This window comes from Podarcis pityusensis, assembly GCF_964106645.2.
Source record: "Podarcis pityusensis genome assembly, chromosome: 1".
Classification (NCBI taxonomy): Eukaryota; Metazoa; Chordata; class Lepidosauria; order Squamata; family Lacertidae; genus Podarcis; species Podarcis pityusensis.
Genome location: NC_138028.1, coordinates 114,103,433 through 114,124,908, shown reverse-complemented (window position 1 = coordinate 114,124,908; position 21,476 = coordinate 114,103,433). Strand labels below are relative to the sequence as shown.

Here is a 21,476-nt window from a genome sequence, read left to right as displayed (position 1 = left end):
ACCAGAGCAGCACACGGAAATGCCGTTTACCTTCCCGCCGGAGCGGTACCTATTTATCTACTTGCATTTGACATGCTTTTGAACTGCTAGGTTGGCAGGAGAAGGGACCAAGCAACGGGAGCTCACCCCGTCTCGGGGATTCAAACCGCCGACCTTCTAATTGGCAAGTCCTAGGCTCTGTGGTTTAACCCACAGCGGCACCTGCATCCCATGCAGAATCATAGAACTGTAGAATTGGACCCTGAGGTTCAGCTGTCCCATATAGGAATCAAACCTGCAACCTTGGCATTATCAGCACCGCACTCTAGCCAACTGAGCTATCCAGGCTTCCCCAGACTCAATCCCCAGCATCTCCAGGCATGTCTGGCGGTGGAATCTTGTCTGAAACCCTGAAGAGCTGCTGTCAGTGAGTCGGATGGACCAGTCATCTGATGCAGCACAAGGCAGCTTTCTATGCTCCTGCCACATTTGCTGGACCATTCATCCTCTCCCTGAAAGTAAGGTCAGGAATGTCATAGGAACTTATCCATGCTTACCTATCCTCCACATTCATAGAATTGTAGAATTGGAAAGGACCCTGATTATCTTCTAATCCAACCCCCTGCAATGCAGGAATATGCAGCTGTCCCTGACGGGGATCGAACCTGCAACCATGGCATCCTCATCACCTGCTCTAACCAACCGAGTAGTGTTGTTGTTCCACTCTGGAGCTTTCCCTGCAAAAAAGCACTCTTTACCGCTGAATCGGAGCAAATGGCATTCCATGGAAAACCTGAATTGCCGTTTGTCGTGTTTTAAAGAATGGGTTTTCACGGGGGAAATTCCAGGGCAAAATAAAAAAAGAGTGCTTGCACTTGGAGCATTAAAGCACTGTGCCTGGAAAGAGCAGGGGGAAAGGTAAGTGTGGATAAGCCCTTATACTGAATTGAACTATTGGTGCATCCAGTTCACAGGCCCATCTGGCAGAGACCTTCCAGGCAGGGGACATTCCTAGCCCTAGCAGGGATTGAAACCTGGGACATTCAGCATGCTAGACAGGTGGTCCAATGACACTTTCTTCGGCCAATGTCAAGGTGGAGTTGAAGAACTTTTAGATGGGGGTGGGTTTACCTTTAATGGCAAAATGGACAGTGATTTCATTTTTTAACAGAGAAAAGACTTTTGACACCATTTCACTCTGCCCTTAACAATCCAGGGGCATTTCATTTGTAATGTTCAATGGAATATCTCGTGGGAATGATGCTCTGCCATGATGTAGAGTTGTTACCAAGGGCATTCCTGGGAAGAAGAGATGGCTGACCTCATTGGCTATGGATTCACAAGTACCAGCTAGTTCACAGGAAACAACCCAGACCCATGATATAGTATTCTAAATCTATTCATAGCCCAGTTTCTGGTTACATTAAAAAGTATATTGTCTGAACTTTCAGGAAGCAGCTCAACATAAGACTTACGACTACTTTTCTGGGAGATATATTTTAAGAGAGTTCACTGCAACGGGGCCTTAAATAAACTTTAAGCAGCTCGTTGGTGATGCATGTAAAACAGTACGAGTCTGGTCACGGCAAGTTCCCAGATTGCAGGACTGAAATGGCTACATCTCACTCTCTTTCCTCTTAGTGGGAATGGGATGTTTGTTTTAAAGTTCTTTTCATATGTTGCTCTCTTTTTTTTTATTGGAAACTTTACGAATGTCACTTAGTGAAGCAACTCTCTGCTGTATGTCCCTGTCAAGATAGCAACAAGAGTAATTAATAATCATAGGCCAAGGCAGACACATTTTACGCAGTTGAGAAAAGGAACAGGGAAAAGGTTACTGAAGGCATTTTCCCATGCGCTTCTCGTCTCCTGCATTCTGTAAACCTTCTCCTCATGTGAGAAAACTCAGATGGGTCATTTCATCCCACAAGGAAATGGGGGTAGGGTTGGAACAAGCAATGATCCTTGTTTATATATAGTCCATTTCCCCTGATGGCGGCACAGAGCTACAGGTTTCTCCATACGGGTGTGAAAGATGGGATAAAAATGATATTTTATGTGACTCTAGAAAATGTGTGTATTGAAAACAAGTGCTGTAAAGAGCAGGAGTCTGCTTGCTAATAACGAATATTATTATCTTGCAGATTCAGAAATCATTGAGGAGACACTGGACAGCTTTGGCTTCTTGCTCTGGCATTACATCAGGAAGTTTTGATCAATTTTGTCTTGTGGCCAGAATTTTTCAGAAAATAATTTTCTGATGCCTGTTACTGAGAGTGTTATTTCTCACATACAAACACACAGGCTTAAAAAAACAATGCAGCACCTCCTTTCCAGGGGAAGGAGATCCCTGGGACCATTAGATATATGTTTCAGAACAACACCAGACATCAAAGGAGTCCAAACTGGAAAACAGTACTATACAAAAGGGCTATTCGTTGAGAATTTAATGATTGTTACACCTGACCCACTGAACACGGGAGCAGCAATATTCCGAGATCTTAACAACTTTGCAACCCTATCAGGCCTGCAGGTTAACTTCTCAAAATCTGAAGCGTTATGCTTCAGTGTTCCACCCAAGATCCAAAAAGCACTCACAGAACTCTTTAGACTTAATAGACTCTGCCACAAAAAGCTTAGATACTTAGAAATTATTATAACAAGAAACCTTAACAGACTCCATTCACTCTACCCCCCCCCTTTATGGCAGACAATTCCTCAAAATTTGGTGGGGGGGGGGGGAATGGAGCAAAATGCATTTTATTCTCTCATACAGATTAGCAATGGTAAAAGCGATGATCCTACCAAAACGGCTGTTTCTATTCCAATTACTGCCAAATTGGATCCTGCTCAACCAGGTATGAAAGTGGCAGGGAAAAAATAATTCATTTACTCGCCCCCCCGCAAAAGACCCAGACTCCTATACCTCCCCACAGTGGAAGGAGGCTGGAACATGCCAAGTCTGGAGCCCCATATTCATCAATAGACCAACCTTTTATATTGTTTCATTGGTAACATAAGAGAGAAAATTACTATTACTCACACTTAATCTAAACACAAACCACAAGGGCTCCTCGTTAAATGCTTAGCTATGTGATGTTGAACATTGTCTGTTAACTCTGTTCTATCCCGTTTCCCCTTGTTTTTGTTTAGACCAGTTTGTGAACCAGGAACTTCTACACTGAACACTAATAATGAATCATGTGTTGTAGATATTACTGCAAATATACTGCAAATGGCATGAGAAGATTTATGCATATTGTTTATAATTCCTGTGATCCTTGTTTATGAAATGCAATGAAAAGTTGTTCCAAGAAGAAGGAGAAGGATATCATACTTGACAGTATTGATAGCTGCTGAGATGTCAAGGATAATGAACAAGGACACCTTTTCCCTGTCTGTCTGTCTCCTGACATGGGTCATCATACAGGGTGATCAAAGCAGTTTCTGTGCCAAACCCATGCCTAAACCCCGACTGAAATGGATCTAGAAAATCAGTTTCTTCCAAAAGTGACTAGATCTGGTCTGCAATCACCCGCTGAAGAATCTTGCCCAAGAAGCAAGGTTGGCTGGTACTTACTTAGATTTTCCCAATCTTTCTTGAGGAGTGGTTTTACCACTGCTTCCTTCAAGCAGGCAGGGACGACCCCCTGTAGCAAGGAGGCATTGATCACCTCCCTGCCCTAGTCAGTTGTCCCCTCCCTGCTAGTTTTTATCAGCCAAGAGGGACAAGGGTTCAGAGTGCAAGTGGTCACCCTAAACAAGCCAAGCACCTTGCCCACATTTCAAGCCTTACTAACTGAAACTCATCCAACATAACAGGACTAGGCAGTGCTCTGGGGCACCTCTCTGCTGTAACAGCAGAATCAAGGTCCTGGTGGATGCAAGCAATTTTATCCTCAAAATGTTTTGTAAACAATTCACAGCAAGCTACCATTGGTTCTAACTTCAGATTAGACTGTCACAGGCCACACACTACCTGGAAAAGCTCTGTTGGACAGCACAGTGAGGATGCAATGGAGACAGCAAAGTATGTTTTCTTTGCTGCCTTCACTGCCACTAGGTAGGCTCAATGATGAACCCTCAATTGCATTCAACTGGAGTTTTCCACCACTCATGTTTGAGCTGTCTCCCAGCTTGTTTCCTCACCCTAATCTCTAGAGTATACTAGGGAGACAAACAGGCTCCACAAAGTAGGAGAGGGTGCTCGGGGGCAGACGGGTCAATGGCCTGAGCTGTTCGGATGTTTCAGAGGTCAGTCAGTCATATCAGCTGGAAAAATCCCTCAGAGCCATCTGGAAACTGATGGGATCCATCAGCCTCCAAGGGTGGACCATCTTAATAGGTCCCCTGCCTCTGCAGAGGGGGAAAGGTGCTGAAAGCCTAAATCAGAACAGGAAGTGATCTGGCCATGTTAATAGCCCCCCCCCCTTTCAGATCACCCTCTTCCAGTCCAGTTGAGTAAACGAAGTCCAGACTGTGGCCTGCCACAAGCGTAGGCCAATGACAGGTTGGGGCAGCCCCATGGTTGCCATGGCAACCATGAATTCCTGAGCCACCTCAGAGCCAGTCACCTTGGCATGGATGTTGAAATCCCCCAGTACCAGTGGTCTGGAAGTCTTCAACACCACCTTCGAGACTGGCTCTGTCAATTCCAGCAGGGAGACTGCTGGGCAGCAAGGCAGGCAGTAAACCAGCAGAATCCCTTAATCTGTCCCGGTTGCCCAATGCCAGGAACACACAAATCTTGGCTGAGAAGTGGTTTGCAGATAATATAGAACAGCAACAAGCACGGATTAAGATACAGACCACAGAATACAAAAGGCAGTTATCGGCATTCCAATAATTAACCAGTTTGACTCACTATGGAGAGCCTTACATCAGGTCTCCATAGCAGCAAATGGCATTCAGCTTCACATGTTATCTCTTCTCCTTCTGGACTGTGACCAGAAAATAGGGACATGTAATATACTTGTACTAAGATATATATATGCCAAAAAAAAGCATGCTTAGCTACCCTGAAATACTTTTCTAGCTAACATGTCAAATATAATCATATTGCCTAGGGGAGGCGGGGAATGGGCACTGAATAAATAACAGGATAGACAATGCATCTAGTCACCTGCCATAAATGGCCATAATCATAATTTTATTTGTACCCCACCCACCTGACTGGGTTGCCCCTGCCACTCTGGGCAGCTTCCAACAAATATAATAGCATAATAAAACATCAAGCATTTAAAAACTTCCCTGTACAGGACTGTCTTCAGATGTCTTCTAAAAGTTGTATAGTTATTGATCTCCTTGACATCTGATGGGAGGGCATTCCACAGGGAGGATGCCACTACTAAGAAGGCCCTCTGCCTGGTTCCCTGTAACTTCCCTTCTCACCAGAAGGCCCTCCAAGCTGAATCTGAGTATGAAATGTTAACGCATTTCCAGTAGCGGTGCCTATAGCAGTGTGGAAGCACACCCTTCCAACAACAGTGTCTCTGCTGCTTACCTAGATGGGAGTTGGGAGTCTCTAATAATGAAGTGAAGGGAGAAGCCCTTGTTAGGGGATGGAGTGCTGTTTGTGTAATGCAGGGGTAGCCACTGACCATATTTGCTGGACCTAAGGAGAGTTTTAGTTCAGCAGCATCAAGAAGGCCAAAGGTTCTCTGCAATTTCATTCCATTGTGCATGAAAAGCCACTGGATTGGGATGGATGTATTTTTTTAAATAACAATTTTGGAAGCCACATTACCAGTGGAGTCTCCTCCTATGCCCCCCCTTCCTTAACTATTTTCTGACATATTTTAATATGATTTGGAATGCATTCGATGACATAATCGCTACTTTCTGTTCTTCGAATGTCTGGGAGAGCCTTCAAAACTTCTTCCATTCCACACACACACACCATTTTAACCAAGCACATCATCTGGTGCACCAGAAATGGTGGCACATGCACATAATTCAGACCATGTGTTTTGTACAATGTACAGATGCTAGCCTTCAGCTTCTCGCATAAAAAGCTGTAATATTGAGAAATGCCAGCCAAATCTGCTTTTGCAGCATAGGGAAGGAACACTTCAGCCAAATGATGCAATAAAGCTTTCAAAACTAATAAAATAAACAAAACTTCCATCTGAAAGCCACGTGGAAACTTAGACACCACAGGTGACATTTGCTGGAACCCGCTGATTTTGTTAGCATTTGTTTGGCTATGAAAGTGTGAATCCTGAGGTAAATGTGCAGAAAACCCCCTGGAAGAATGCTAATTTATGTGCTGTGCTGGAAAATCTTGGATTGAAACGAAATACAGATTAAACCTGACTTCAAGCGGAGACATACAAATATTGTAACTTAACTTTTAAAGGGTTGTGTGTGTTAAAGGACTGGCATTTTGGGTTAACTAACTATTTTGTAGTGCATCTTGCTTGCCCTTCACATACCATAATGTCTACCTCACATATAAAAGGTCAGGGTAAGGAGTTGCATCATTAGCATACAATGAAAACTGTATATTGAAAGTATCTCTTTAGGGAGGCAATTCCACAACCAATGAATTGCCAGAGATGCCCTCTCCCAGGCTACCACAACCACATTCTGAGGGTGGTGGAACTACCAAGAGGGCCTCCTTTGCTGAGGAGATCTGCAGAGAAGGAGGTGGTGGTTCAGATATTTGGAGCCTAAGTCATGTAGGGCTTTAAACATCACTGTGAGCACCTTGAATTGAGCCCAATGATGACCAACACACAAGGCAGAGATTGTAGAGTGTTTGGCTCTAAGCCTCGAAACTCGACCACAACAAGTTGTCTCCTTGGAGCTATCCAAGGTCCTGATACTCTAGCTGCCTGGTGCTACTCACAGGTGTCCATCCTGACACCTGCTGACTCCCAGTTGTGGCCAGGACAGGGTAGTATGTCCCTTTCCCGTGGGTTTGGGAGAATGTGATTGCCAACACTTAATTATTAGGGTTAGGCAACCAATTCAGCCTAATCCCAAATCAAATCTGATTGAAATCAGCTCTGAATCGGTCCGAATTGAATCAGATCAATCCAAATCAATTGGGACTCATTTGAACAGATATGAAGCTCAAAACTGACAGGCTGACTACAAAATGATCCAACAGTGCAAAACAATACCATATAAGGAGAATGCCAGGAAGCGAAGAGGGAGAAGAGGCACTGGATTTTGCTGATTGACAACACTAGCTTGCAATCCAGGGCTAGAACCTCACCCATCTCAATGCCTTCCCCTATTTTGTAAGTTCTCTCAAAAGGGGTTTTTTTTTCCTTTTCTTTTAATGAACCTGGAAAATTTATTTGAACAGGAGTGATACAATGAGGAGTAAGCACTGAGAAGATCCTGTTTTTTGTACACACCAGCCTCATTTCAGAATATGGGTACACATTGAGTAGGGATTTCTCAGGAGATTTCAGATCACTATGAATGTCCATAGAGGTTGGTTAAGATGTCCTGGTGGTAAATCATATTAAGGATACCTGAATGGGCTGTTGGATCGAGTCAGAATATGAGGGGGAAATTTGCACTGGCTGCCAGAATGTATCTATCCTTGCTGAATTCAGGCTATATTTAATAGAGTGTCCCTCTGTTTATGGCAAGGGTAATTGGAATATGCTGTCCCACTGCTAATGTGTCTACATGCCTTTCATAGATTGTTGCAACAACCAATACTACATGCAAAACCTGAGCAAAACACAGGATTCATTATGGTGGAGAGGTCAACAGGTCAAGTAATTCTTCACTGTTTAGAGCTTACGGCAAGGTTTTCCAAGGCATAGAGATGAATAATGAAGTGAGCAAATAACAAGTTCAGTGGTGTTCACCCTCGGCTCTACCAAGAAATGAGGCCTGAATCACAATGAAAGAATAGCTTCTAATACATGTGTATACTTATTTAACAGAACATGCATTGCAGCGGGCTATGAAATCTGAAAATATAAAAAACTATATTCACTATTTTTAAAAGTTACATTAGCAGGTTGTATTCAGTGAAGTTGATCTGTCTGTCAAGGATTTCTGCATGCATAAGGGAATTTCCCTTCCCTCTCCTCCCCCTCCCCATGCACCCCCAATCTGCCCTAGGAGTTCTCCCAACCCCCCAAAATTGATTGGAGTGGACAGGAGACGAGGGGTGTTGGATCTCAGCCAATCAAGGGGAAAGTTTTGCTAACTGTCCTTGAGCTTGATTCAAATCAGCACTTTCTATTGCATATTTTCTCAATAGCGTGATTTTCAAAGCACACAAGGCATTATGCAGATAAAGTACAAGTTTTGTACAGAACAGGAAGGAGGATCTTCTAGACAATGAGAATGGATCAGTCTTCCTTCAGTGGAAGAGTCACACTCACACTTAACATTCATCAAAATTGTCATGCCAGACAGATTGACACAGAAGTCAAGAGGGGCAAACATTACAACGCCTGCTTTGTTTTGGCAAAACACTAGGAAATGACATGGCAACAATATGAGATGCTTAATGCATGATGTACCGGCAGATATTCTAATTTTTTCTCTGTGTGGGATGCTACTGATAAATAATGTCCTTGTTCCCCTTTCTGTTGCCCTGCTGCCTATTAAAAATAAGGAAAGAAAGCTGTTTTGATAGGTTCTATTTTCCAGGAGTCATTATTCCCCACCTGCTCCAAATCCTTCACATCCTGCTTCTGTAACTTCCTCACACTTTTGCAAAATTCACTCTTCCTCCTGTTCCTTATGTTCAGAATCTCGAACCTAATATATCACCCCAACATGCATCTCCCCAATAACATGTTATTTCACTGGCTCCCTCTTGTGAAAAATGCATCTATGCAGGGCCAGCCCAGCATGTTTTGCCACTTGAGGCAAAATGCCCTGCTAGTGCCACCCACCCCACCATGGGCGTGCCCTGCTGCCACCCCGCCATGGGTGCCCCATGCCCTTGCTATGGGTGCGCCAAGCCCGCATGCCGGCAACAGCAGATGCAGCAGTGGCAGCATGACAGTGGCAGTGGTATGGCCTGTCTGTGGCAGAAGAGGAGGGGAAAGCAGAGCAGGGTGGTGGTTTGAGGGGCAGAGGAGGGGGAGGACATGGTGAGGCCTACCCATGTAGAAGGAGGAGGTGAGCAGCATGCTCCTCAGGTCCAGATCTGCCACCTGAGGTGACCACCTCACTCTGCTTCATGGGCAGGCCAGCCCTGCATATATCTAAGTGAAACTTTATCTTGACATGATGTACGCTACTCTGACTGAAAAATGTATTTTTCAAAGTTTCATATATACCCTTTTGTATATATTTGTACTCTTCCCTGTTTCCCCCAATATTATGTCCTAAAATGTCTTATTTTTTTTCACTTTTAAGAAGACGTAGCCATAACACTGTCAGAATCCAGCTTTTTTGTTAATGCATTTTTCAGCTCTAAACTGTACCCATTCATCTTACAAACTTTTGGCACGCCAGCTAATGTCTGCTGATGGGAAGCCAGTGCTGAATTTCATCTATTTTCACTGCAATGCTGCAGCGATCAGAATTACCCAGACAGCTCTTCTATCTCTGCTAACTGCACACCAAAATGAAATTTTCCCTATTGGTACCATACCATAAAATGCTATGTTCTCTTTCTAAACTCATTAGAACACTAGAAGCTATATTGAACCATTTCATGTATCTCATGAATGTATAACTTTCTCTGGAAAATGTCCACTGGTAATATGATGCAATGGTTAAATTAAATGGTTCTCTCGATCATCTCTTTATTGTTTACGATCCTCACCATCCTACTCCCTCTCAATGAAAATTCAACCACAATTCATCTGCCAATATCTTCAGATATTCAATGGAAAGCAGGAGAAGGAAATCCATTTTCAGTCCATCTGATTCTCTTCCCCATCAGATTGGACATTTTCCTTGATTCAAATGGACAGCATTTCAATATATTTACATGGGTTTGCTATGGAGTTTGCATATATCCTCTCCATTTCAGTGTGGAGGCTCCTTCTTGCCTGCCCTTTCACCACCCTTTTGTACTAATAATGTCAAAATAATTAGTTCAGTTAATGGAAAACATTTTTATGCTCTGTGATTGCTTTTAAAAAATTATGGCACATTTGTTAAAAAATAAATAGCAGCTGCAGCACTTTGAATATCTAGGATACCTTCCTGGGTAAATGGTTTTTCATCATTAATCTTGTAGGGATGAAAGGAAAGATTATTATTTCCATTGTTTCTCAAGCACTTGAAAGACCAGCTTTCTTTCATTCTGTTTTGCATACTAGCAAAGAAAGACAGCCAATGCAGAATCCCACATCTCTTTCCAATCACAATAAAGAAGGCATATTTAACATGTATTAAGCTCAGCATTTGAAAGGTCATACCAGTGTTCTGTGCTATTAAATGTCAGCCTTAGCATATGCAATTGCCTAGCCATTCCAGACCAAGTTATTTTTCGAATCAGAGCTTTGGGAGGAATTCTATACTCTATGGAAAAACCAGAACAGCTCCATTTGATTTTTTTTTTTTTTCTGTTGTGACAATAATGGACAATATTTTATCTACAAATAGGGTTGTTTTTTCCTGGGTTCTTTGTGGGTTGCAAAATCTTTTTGTTGTTGTTTGGATCCTCAGTGGGCACCAATTTAGTAGCATTTGAGTTTCTATTCATGCCCTGCGCTATTTATAGCTTAACTTGCTTTCAAAATGGTAAATTTAACATAATCATTCTTAGGTGACTAGACAGCTTGTGTCATTTTTTCCATTATTAACATTTTAAAATGTACATAAAAGGAGAAGGAAACTTTCAAGAATTAAATAAAGCATGCTACAGTACGAGCTAGTTTAGTGGGAAAAATATACAACATTTTAGAAGCAGCACTGTGAACTCCAAATAGCGTTTAGCACTGCCTCGACCCTCCGTTTATTGTTCTCTTGTGATGACTTAAAAGCACGGTTAATAGTGGCCTGAATGGGATATGCATTCACCAACCACTTTGAGGATTAGGCTTGCTGTCGACTGAATTCTTTGATGAGCTGCTGAGCATATTCTGATCCAGCAGTCATTTGTGGGTAGGGTACACGAATGCACACATGGGAACAGGAGCTTCATTTTCACTTCAGCGGAAGAGGAGAGTCCACACAAATATCCTTTCTTCGTGAAACTGTGCCATTAGGTGAACATGAGAATAACCTGGATGATTCTGATCCAAAGTCCATCTGGTCTAGCATCCAGCATCTCACTGCAGTGGCCAAGCAGGTGCCCCCAGGAAACCCACAAGCAGGCCTTAAAGGCAATTGTTTTCTTCCATCATCGCTCCCAAACAACTGGTACTCAGTCGCATACTGCTGGGGGACGCATTGGTCCCACCATGTCTAATAGTCCCTGAAGAAGTTCATATGCCCTCTGTGTTGGTGGAATACCCTTCAGCATGTTGAGTCCCCAAACTGGGACATGTGTCTTCCCATCCATGCTCCTGCACAAGTCACATGACCCACACGAGATCATGGAGTGCAAAAGACAGACTTTTTTTCAGGGCCATGCTCTCACGGTGCCAAAGAACACGCATTTGAGGTGCTGTAGAAAATTGCGGAAACCAATGTGCTTTTTCAGGGTGAGATCACGGCACGAACTTGCACGAGATCACAGCGACTTAAAGAGCTGCCGTGCTCTCATGGGAGAAAATGGGATGTCCCAGTTTTTCCGGGACACTTGTGGGGTATGTAAGTGGAAGGACCCTGTTTCTGCAATTCTATGATTCTCCACACATATAGGGCACACATGGGGAAAGGGTAAGCAGGACAACTCCACTGGCCCCAAACCTCTGCTCCAAATTGCACCTGCTGCTGTCCCTATCTGTCTAATGTATGTGCATTCCCTGTATTCACACATATAACTAACATTTAAATTGGAGGATCAGCCCCCATCGATCTCTTGATGTCAGAATTGTTCATACATTCCTTTTGGGACAGAAATGTTACACACACTCTCTCCCCTTGAATTCCAGTGCTACACACGAATATGGAGTGTATAAGTGAACTGGATTCATTCATACAGTTAATCTCCCCCATATATAATAAAAATCACTGAGAGCAGGCAAGTTCTACCCCTGCTGTTGAATGTATACAATACTTTTACATCTGAGAGAGAAATCAATTTATAACAACTCAAACTGCTCCACTGCCTAGACTCAGGCCCAGTGTCTTTTGGAAAAGCAATAGCTGCCCACTAAGTACAACATTCAGCTTCATCAGAACATTGCCTGCTTTTGCCGTTTCAGGCCACTTCGAAAGTTCAGTCCCTAACAGTAAACAATGGAACACCTGATACTGAGCTAATCTTGTGTTTGACAGCTATTAACGCTGCCCTTTCAAACCATATGGGGGGGATAGAGAAGTGTGTTGTGCTTCCCTGTTTTGCAAATCTGTTCTAAATCCCATTCTATTAAAGTTGGTTTTCCCTCAACATATTTGTGGGGATCATCCTGCCATTCACCTTGCAGCAGAACAATTAAGAGGTTGAAATGCAAATGTTTGGGCAGCTGTTCAAATGCATCTGAATTTTTTCTTAAGGTGCCAAAACAAACTTCTCCTTTACTTTTCAGCTGTTCTTATCTCAGTCTCCGATCAATCTACATGCAGCACAAGTGTATTCCTCAGTCTATTGTGTACAAAATAGCTTGCAGATGGCTCCATTTCAAGTACTTCCTCCTCTGAAACCTTACTAGAGTACCCTCAGGTGATTTCATTACACGTTAAAATTTCCCCTTCCGCCAAAGACCTTGGAATAGTGCATGGGCCTCTCCTGTGCTCAATTTGTCCTCACAACAACTTGGTGTTGGATCTTAGTATGTGAGAAAGAACACGTATCCTAAGATCACCAGGTGAATTTCATGGCTGAGTGGGGACTTCAACCCTAATCTCTGCAGTCCAACACCTTACATTTCAGTCTTCCCCAACCTAGTGCCTTCTAGAGGTTTTGGACTACAATTCCCATCCACCCCAACTAGTGCTGACTGGGATTGATGGGAGTTGTAGTCCAAAACATTGGACTACAGTTTGGTCAAAGCTAATCTGTGCCTACACCACACTTGCTAGACTCAGCAGAGAGACCATCAATAAAGTACATCACGTATCAGCTGAAGAGACAGGGTGGATTTACACAAGTGGGGAGGGAACCACTATAAATAAGTCAGAAATTAAGTCGTTCTAACAAAAGAAAAAAACACGCTATGGAAAATCGCATAGTGGGGTTTTTCTGTTTTTCAGCGCCATCTGATGTTGAATGTCTATAACGCATTCAAAACGCTGTTTTTGGACTAATGTAGCTGAGTCCACAGTGCAGCAAAAGAGTGGGAAAGGAGGGATTCGGTTAACATGAGCCATAACTGTGGCAAACGGAGAGAGGTATTTTTGAAAAGGCTTTTCATTTATTTGCAAAGACTGGCTTGTCATATTGCAGCTGAAGTGTGTGATAACCAGAGGCGTTCCTGGGGTCCCCTGCATCCTGACCTCAAGGTGCTGTATCACCATCGCCCCTCTGCCTCGGGGAAAAATCACTTTCCCTCAATACCCACATTAGAAATTATTAGGTTTTATGTGGACCAAGTACCCGGTTTCGCCAACCCCTGGGTACACCTCTGGTGATAACAGTATCCAATGAGTGGGAGAAGTTAGGACAGGTGTGCCTTGCAGTGACATAAGTGACATTCTGGCACTGTTGCAGAAGTGATGGTTAAATGTTCTGTGCTGTTGATGCCCCTATTTTCCAACGCCTATGAAATAACACCCAGATCCTCCTTGGGGAACTTGAGAATTGCCTCTCTCAAACCACAGCCCAGAAGCAACTGAGCTGCACCAGTCCACAAAAGACACAAGAGGGAAATAACTACAGCATCTGTGCTGTAGTCTTGCTTTCTAGAATTCCCCAACCCCTGTCTAGCTTAGTGGTTCTATTTCAAGACTGTTTTCCTTTGGTAACTCTTGCAGGGGAGAATCTGCACCGCCTGTTTCTTCCACCCAACCACTTTCTGTCTTGTGCAATAGCCCCAGACTCACAACACATCCCTGGTCATAATTATCGTCATCGACAACAATATCAGTATTAAGTGAATGCACTTCCGTTTAAGTTGGTGGTTTCCAGTTTAAAACAATTAAAGCGAATGCAATAAAACTCAATAAAAGTACCATGCAATACTGTGGGTCAGGGATAGTCAATGTGGTGCTGCCTTTATGCTTTGGACTACATATTTCATATGCTCCACCCAGCATGGCCAATGCTCAGAGATGATAGGAGCAGGGATGCTTTGATATTGGCTGTCAGAGATGATATTGGCTATCCCTGTTTTAGATGCATCAGACAGTAGATCTGTCCAATCTGTAAAATTCAGGGGAAGTCATAAAAGTACACACCTGAAACCTGCTATAAAACATGTTGGAATGCTTGGGGACTAGTTCATCAGGGTGTATTAGGCACTGCCATGCCGTGTTCTGTAAGCTTTTCATGTGTTTGTGTCAATTTGCTAAAATAGATGAGAGCCAACATTTCATCTGAATGCACAATCCCAGCCAAGGGGGCCAACTTGAATAAAATATCACGGGAGCCCAGCCTCGCATAACTGATCACAAGAAGCAGCACATGCACACCGTTCAAATGGCAATGCTCAACAACTTTGGGGGGCCCTGTTGCGGGGTGCTGAAGGGACCTAGGAGACGGCTCCTATGATCCCAGCCAATGTAGGTTTTCCATCCGTGTTTGAGACACAGTGTTTCCAGTATTCAGGGCAAATAGGCTTGATTGACAAATTCAGCAGGATCCTGAGATTTACCCTGCAAGTAAAAAGCTAGCAAATCAAGGTTCTAGCCCAGCCCACTTCCAACAATACTACTTACAGGATTGTGGGTTTGTTTGTTTGTTTGTTTGTTTGTTTATCCCCTCAAATCAAGGAGCATTCAAAAATGTTTCCTCTACCTGCTGTCTGAAGTGGTACAGTCAGGGCCGGATTTAGGTTTGATGAGGCCCTAAGCTACTGAAGATAAGGGGGCTCTTTATATATCCAGCCGTCCTTTGTCAACAACAAATTGTTGCTGTTTTTTGTGTTGAATATATGCTATATGGTAATTTATGGACCTAATAGGTATCTAAAGCCATTTGCACATGCAGAATGTAGGCACCCTATATATAGAAATGAGCAAACCAGTGATAGTTTAGGGAGCAGGCTAGCAGGCAGGGCCCATTACTTACATCATAGGAGCCTACACAACACAAAACACTGTTGCTGTATGCAGGTTTTATTTTATTTGTTTTTTATATTATATTTCAGAAATGTACATCTAGTTTATTTTCCTTTAAAAAATTTTGGGGGCCCCAAGAGAGTGAGGCCTAAGCTATAGTTTGTTTAGCTTATACGCAAATCCGGCACTGGGTACTGTCCATTCCACAACAGCCTCAGGAATCAGGACTCTCTTATCACCTTCTCACCTCCTTCTGCTGCATGTGTGGACCAAGCCGTAGAGTAAGAACAAGCAACCCCACTGCCTGCCCCCCCCCCCGAAACTACGGGACTCGCTTCCCTTGATAACTGGCCCCAAACTAAACCTTCAGGAGAGCGTCACTTTTGAACTGGGTTTTTATGACTGGAGCTGACACACAGTAGAGTTTTGCTCTGTTTATATTTGGCTATGATTTAATTGTCATTTTGTGCAGGTTTTTTGTTTGAAGCGTCTGTAAACCATGTCAAGCTTTGGACACCTTTACAGGATAGATGTTTTAAAAAGTAAATTAATACAGCCTACAAAGGCTGCCGCAACTCTGCAAATGGCACGGCTGCTGAAAACCCTTATTGCCAATGGTATTTAAATGGCCTAACTGTGTATAGGGTGACTAGCAAATTCTAAATGTATTATTATTATTATTATTATTATTATTATTATTATTATTATTTTCCTGTACAGTTTAAGAATACATTCTCAAGTATATTAGAGTTCAAGCCTATATGTGACCAAGAGCTGTGATCATAGAATCACAGAGCTGGAAGGGACCGTGAGGGTCATGTAGTCCAACCCCCTGCAATACAGGAACATTTTGCCCAATGTGGGACTTGAACTCAGACCCTGAGATTAAGAGTCTCACGCTCTACCATACTCTTATAGTTCCCTGTTCATTGTTACCTAGTTCAACCGAGTTCAGTTGGGCTAACTCCCAGGAAAGATTGTGCAGGGTTGCAGTCTTTATTTACCTGGAGTTAAGGGCCACTAAAATGTTCCGCTTGAACTTACTTCGAAGGGAATTGCATTGTGGCCGGAAGGTTTTTACGACAGCATAAAAAAATGACACTGTTTTTCCTTTTGGCTTCTAAAGCCTGTGAAATTCAGATCTTCAAACTGAAGAAGCCCAGGACTCTGCCTACACTCCAGTGCACACAGTGGTTAGCAGGTGGTTTAGAGAAATAAGCATTGAATAGAAAATATGCTTTAGTGTCGGAGGTGCATTAATACTAGGGATGTGGGTGGCGCTGTGGTCTAAATCACTGAGCCTCTTGGGCTTGCTGATCGGAAGGTCGGCGGTTCGAATCCTCATGACAGGGTGAGTTTCTTTTGCTCTGTTCCAGTTCCTGCCAACCTATCAATTCAAAAGCACACCAGTACATGTAGATAAATAGGTACAGTGGTACCTCGGGTTAAGAACTTAATTCGTTCCGGAGGTCCGTTCTTAACCTGAAACTGTTCTTAACCTGAGGTACCATTTTAGCTAATGGGGCCTCCCGCTGCCGCCGCTGCACGATTTCTGTTCTCATCCTGAAGCAAAGTCCTTAACCCGAGGTAATATTTCTGGGTTAGCAGAGTCTGTAACCTGAAGCGTCTGTAACCTGAAGCATCTGTAACCCTAGGTACCGCTGTACCGCTGTGGCACGAAGGTAAACAGCGTTTCCGTGCGCTCTGGTTTCTGTTATGGTCTTCCATTGCGCCAGAAGTGGTTTAGTCCTGCTGGCCACATGATCCGGAAACCTGTCTGTGGACAAACGCTGGCTCCCTCGGCCTGAAAGCAAATTGAGCGCCACAACTCCATAGTCGCTCCATAGTGCATGGACTTGGAGCGGGACAGAGACTCAGGTTCCAATCTCCACTCATGGAACTCAGTGGGTGACCTGGGCTTATCAGCTCAGTTGGTTAGAGTGTGGTGCTGATAATGCCAAGGTTGCAGGTTCAATCCCTGTATAGGACAGCTGCATATTCCTGCATTGCAGGGAGTTGGATGAGAAGATCCTCAGGGTCCCTTCCAACTCTACAGTTTTATGGTTCTGTGGTTCTATTTTTAAGCATAACCTACCTCATGGGACTGTTATGAGGATCACCTTGCATGACAACCTCAGCTCCTAGGAGGAAGAGTTGGATAATAGTACAGGAATGCTGTGTAAGGGGATTCCACAGTCTCTTCAGTGGGCTGAACTACACCCTGCATGCAGCAGAATGCCATTTCCTTGCCTGAAGTGATTGGGGAAAAGGCCTTGTGAATGGGGGAACTTCTGTGCCAGCATGAAATCCTAAATTGCAGCAAAGGTTGGTTGAAAATGTGACTTGCAGCTGCACAATGCCAAGTGCTGGATTTACATATCAGCTAAACAAGCTATAGCTTAGGGCCCCACTCTCTTGGGGGCCCCAAATTTTTTTAAAGAAAAATAAACTGGATGTACATTTCCAAAATATAAGATAAAAAAAATAAAAATAAAACCTACATACGGCAACAGTGTTTTGTGCTGTGTAGGCTTCTATTTGTTATGTGCAAATGACTCTAGATACCTATTAGGTCCATAAATTACCATATAGCGTATATTCAACACAAAAAACAGCAACAATTTGTTGTTGACAAAAGACAGCTGGACATAAAAAGGGCCCCATTATCTCCAGTAGCTTAGGGCCTCATCAAACCTAAATCCAGCCCTGACAATGCCATACCCTTCAACATTTCTCTGATGAATATAGGGAGGTCCCATTCCATAATGACCATTTTACTCTTTATACCCCAGACATCTTATCGGTTGGCCCCAGGCACTCTGGGCACCTTCCAACATATATAAAAACATTAAAAACATTTAAAAAACCTTTCCTATACAGGATTGCCTTCAGATGGCTCGGGGGTCAGATAACTCCATACCCTCCAACATCTCCAATGAAAACAGGGACATCCTATGGAAAAGTGGGACATTCCAGGATTAAATCAGAAACTGGGATGGCTGCTCTAAATCAGAGTTGTCCCTGGAAAATAGGGACACTTGGATGCCAACACTGGACACTTGTCTTTCACAGTGAGTCAAACTGACTGTGACACTCTATCTGAGTCCACACAGAAGGCAAAGGATCTTATCTTTGGAATTTAACTTCTGGGCAGATATCCACACCTTATCAAACTGCGGCCCCATTTGCCCTTCTGAGGCCCATTGGAACTTGGCATTCATGTAGCTTATCAACACTTTGGCAACGAGATCTCCTTGTTGTCATCGTGTTCTTCCCAGAGGTGTTTTAAAGGCGGCTTCAGAACTAGCTGTGATTGTTCTGCTTTATATTTATTATATAGCTATGTAATTCCTCACTTTATCAGGCTAAGCCTAAAGCAAAGGTGTAAAGATGTTTGCCATAAAATAAACAAATGAGATGAAACTCATACAGTAAAAACATAATTGCCATTCATAAGATTTCCTTCCCCTCCCCCCCCCCGGCCTAGTTTTAGAGGTCAAAATGTACTCAGAATATATACTAGCGTTTTGATTTGGATTGCACTATATGCAAATGTCCTTCAGTCGCGCCTGATTTTGGGTGGAAACTAATAGTCAACGGTTGTGTTCATCCCATTCCGATACATGTCTGCATAGAAGGAATCCCATTGAACTCCATGAGGATTATTCCCAAGTAACTGTGCATAGCATTGAAGTCACAATTTAATGGACTTCAGTGGGTTTTCTTGCAATCTAAACTTACACAGCAGAATCAGAGTTATAACCTAATTTACTTCTGTCTCGTGATTTATATTTTTTCGCTATAAGAACCCCATTATATATTTCGGCAACAATCCTACATACACTTACTAATTTCCATTTATCTCTGTTTCCCATTTTTCCAGTTTTAATTCAATTCACAAGGTTTCCGCAACAGTTTGTGATTTTATTTTAAAAGAAAAAGTCCTTGTGAAAATTTGTCAGCATTTCAGTGTGCCATTGATCTCAGTACACACATTTTTGCATGCAATTTCCCCTAATATAATGTACATACAAAAATGCACACTTTCCTGAATATATCCAATGTTTTATACATCATTTGTAGAACTGCTCTGCAGAATTTGGAGAAGTGTGAAATTCTAAGGATAGCTACATTTCAGTTTCATACTGTTTCTGGACATAAATTAGGTTAGTTCACACTAAACCGCAAACCAAACCAAATATCTCCCTCTTCCTTCCTATGGAGCATGCCCCATTCACATGAATGGGAGTTATCACTGAATAAATGTACATCAGGTCTTGTTGGCTGAATAGTTCCTTTGAGAAAAAGAAAAGTAATTGCATTTAGTTTCCATGTTACTTCAAACATGCTATTAAGGCTGCAGCCTTAAGCATGTTTACCAGTGAGTAAGTGCAACTGAACTCATTGCAACTTATTTTCAAGTAGGTACATGTAGCATTGAGCTGCAGAAGTTGCAAATCATGTGTCATTAGTAGGCATTACATTTCTGGCACACAAACATAATCAGCTAGCCAAATTTGAACAATGTACAACATTTAGAGGGCTCTACCGTTCCAGAATGGGTCCGAGCAACAGCGAAGCGTTAGGAAAAGAAAGGTTTCTGTGCATCTTTTGCAAGCATGGAAATGCCACAGAAAACTTCGTAGAAAGTTTCAGTCTCTTTTCAGTTGTTGCTGTTGTTTTCCTCCCTCTTAAGCTTCCGCAACAAATGTCTCAGAACATTTACTCCGACTTCCACGAAAATGACTATATCATTATGGGGGGGAGGACATTGCTGGCACGCAGAGCGAGTTAAACTTTAGACTCCTGCTGTGCAGAGCCTCTTATTTGCTTTCACATCTGAAATCCAAGTTAGCAAGAAGAGATGCAAGAGGAAAAGTTCAGAAGAATTACTCTGATCCCAAGAAACGATCATGGCACTACTTACCTAAAGATTGGTCTCTGGAGGTGCTTTTTCCTAATTGTAACACAATCAGCCATTTAAATGAAGGTGGGGGAATCTCCTTGGCCTGAAAATAGTTCCAGCGAGAACCTGGGAGCAACCAGGGGACCTGTACTTAGCTACTGTGCTGAAGAGAACACAGTGGATTTTTTTTTGGTGCTGGGGAAAACCTCCCTCCCTCTCTCTGACAGTTGAGCAAAGTGAGGCCATAGAGACCACATAACGTCTGAGCAAGACCAAACCATGCAGGCTGTTAACAGCAGTGCTGGAGTCAAGTCGATTGAAGTGGCGAAGTGCCTTGGAATCTTCTCAGGTGCTTGAGAAAAATGCAAAACTTTGCCAGCCAGTTAACTCGGGGAAAAGAAAAAGTGCTACGATTATTCCAGTCATGAGAACACGTCTTACACACACGGGTCAAAGTCTTTGATGCAGAGGCTCCCTTGCACTGTAAAACAAGCTCGTTAGTTCGGAGACTTCACTTCTTCTTTTCCCCTCCTTCTTCTCCTCTTTCTTCAAAATAAAAGTTGTCCAGCTGTTTCAGCAAGCACACACACACACCCCTTTGCAAGTGCCTTCAGAAAGTTTTTTTTCCCTTTTCCTTTTTTTTGTGCCGTTGTACAGAACTGTATACAAATTAAAGGAGACGAATGGCTCTGGTCTCTGTGCCTGGCTTCTCTTCAAGACGTTGTTGTAATTATTTTACAGTCTGGCTATTATTCACTTTGGCTGATGTGTAGCTGTAACTATGCATATTAAACCACTGCTCATAATTTCTGGCACTTACACAGCCTAACAGCCCACAGTAGGATGCAGAGCTTGCAGCTGCTGGGGGATCATAACGACACAGAATGGAGCAACTATACTTGCATGAGGGAAGGGGGGAAAGGGAAAAACTAACCAGATTTCTTCATCAACAAAACTGAACCCTGCATTTCAGTCTGGCCATGATGTGAAATATGGGGCATGTTAAACATAAGCAGAAGTATGTCAGCATGGAACAGAATTAATACTACCATAGTTAATCGACAGAGATAATCCATCTATTACACAGATGGAGGTGCTAGGAAAGATTCCAGACTCTGAAACTTCAAACTTACATTAGTCAATGCCCTGGGTAGGCAAACTAAGGCCCGGGGGCCGGATCCGGCCCAATTGCCTTCTAAATTCAGCCCGCAGGTGGTCCGGGAATCAGCGTGTTTTTACATGAGTAGGATGTGTGCTTTCATTTAAAATGCATCTCTGGGTTATCTGTGGGGGATAGGAATTCGTTCTTTTTTTCAAAATATAGTCGGGCCCCCCACAAGGTCTGAGGGACAGTGGACCAGCCCCCTGCTGAAAAAGTTTGCTG

The 21,476-nt window shown here is 43.1% G+C and overlaps 1 protein-coding gene across 3 annotated transcripts in view; it reads right to left on the bottom strand.

Annotated features, from left to right (window-relative positions):
• Positions 1-21,476, bottom strand: part of PDE1A (phosphodiesterase 1A) — a 135,888-nt gene that overhangs the window by 67,227 nt on the left and 47,185 nt on the right. The window contains exon 1 of one of the 3 annotated variants that reach the window (XM_081024170.1): positions 20,114-20,624. The exons of the other annotated variants lie outside the window; for them this stretch is intronic. Coding sequence (XP_080880296.1) covers positions 20,114-20,166 — 53 coding nt within the window. The 5' untranslated portion in view covers positions 20,167-20,624. Of the gene's footprint in view, positions 1-20,113; positions 20,625-21,476 lie in introns of those variants that run through there. 3 annotated transcript variants of the gene reach the window in all.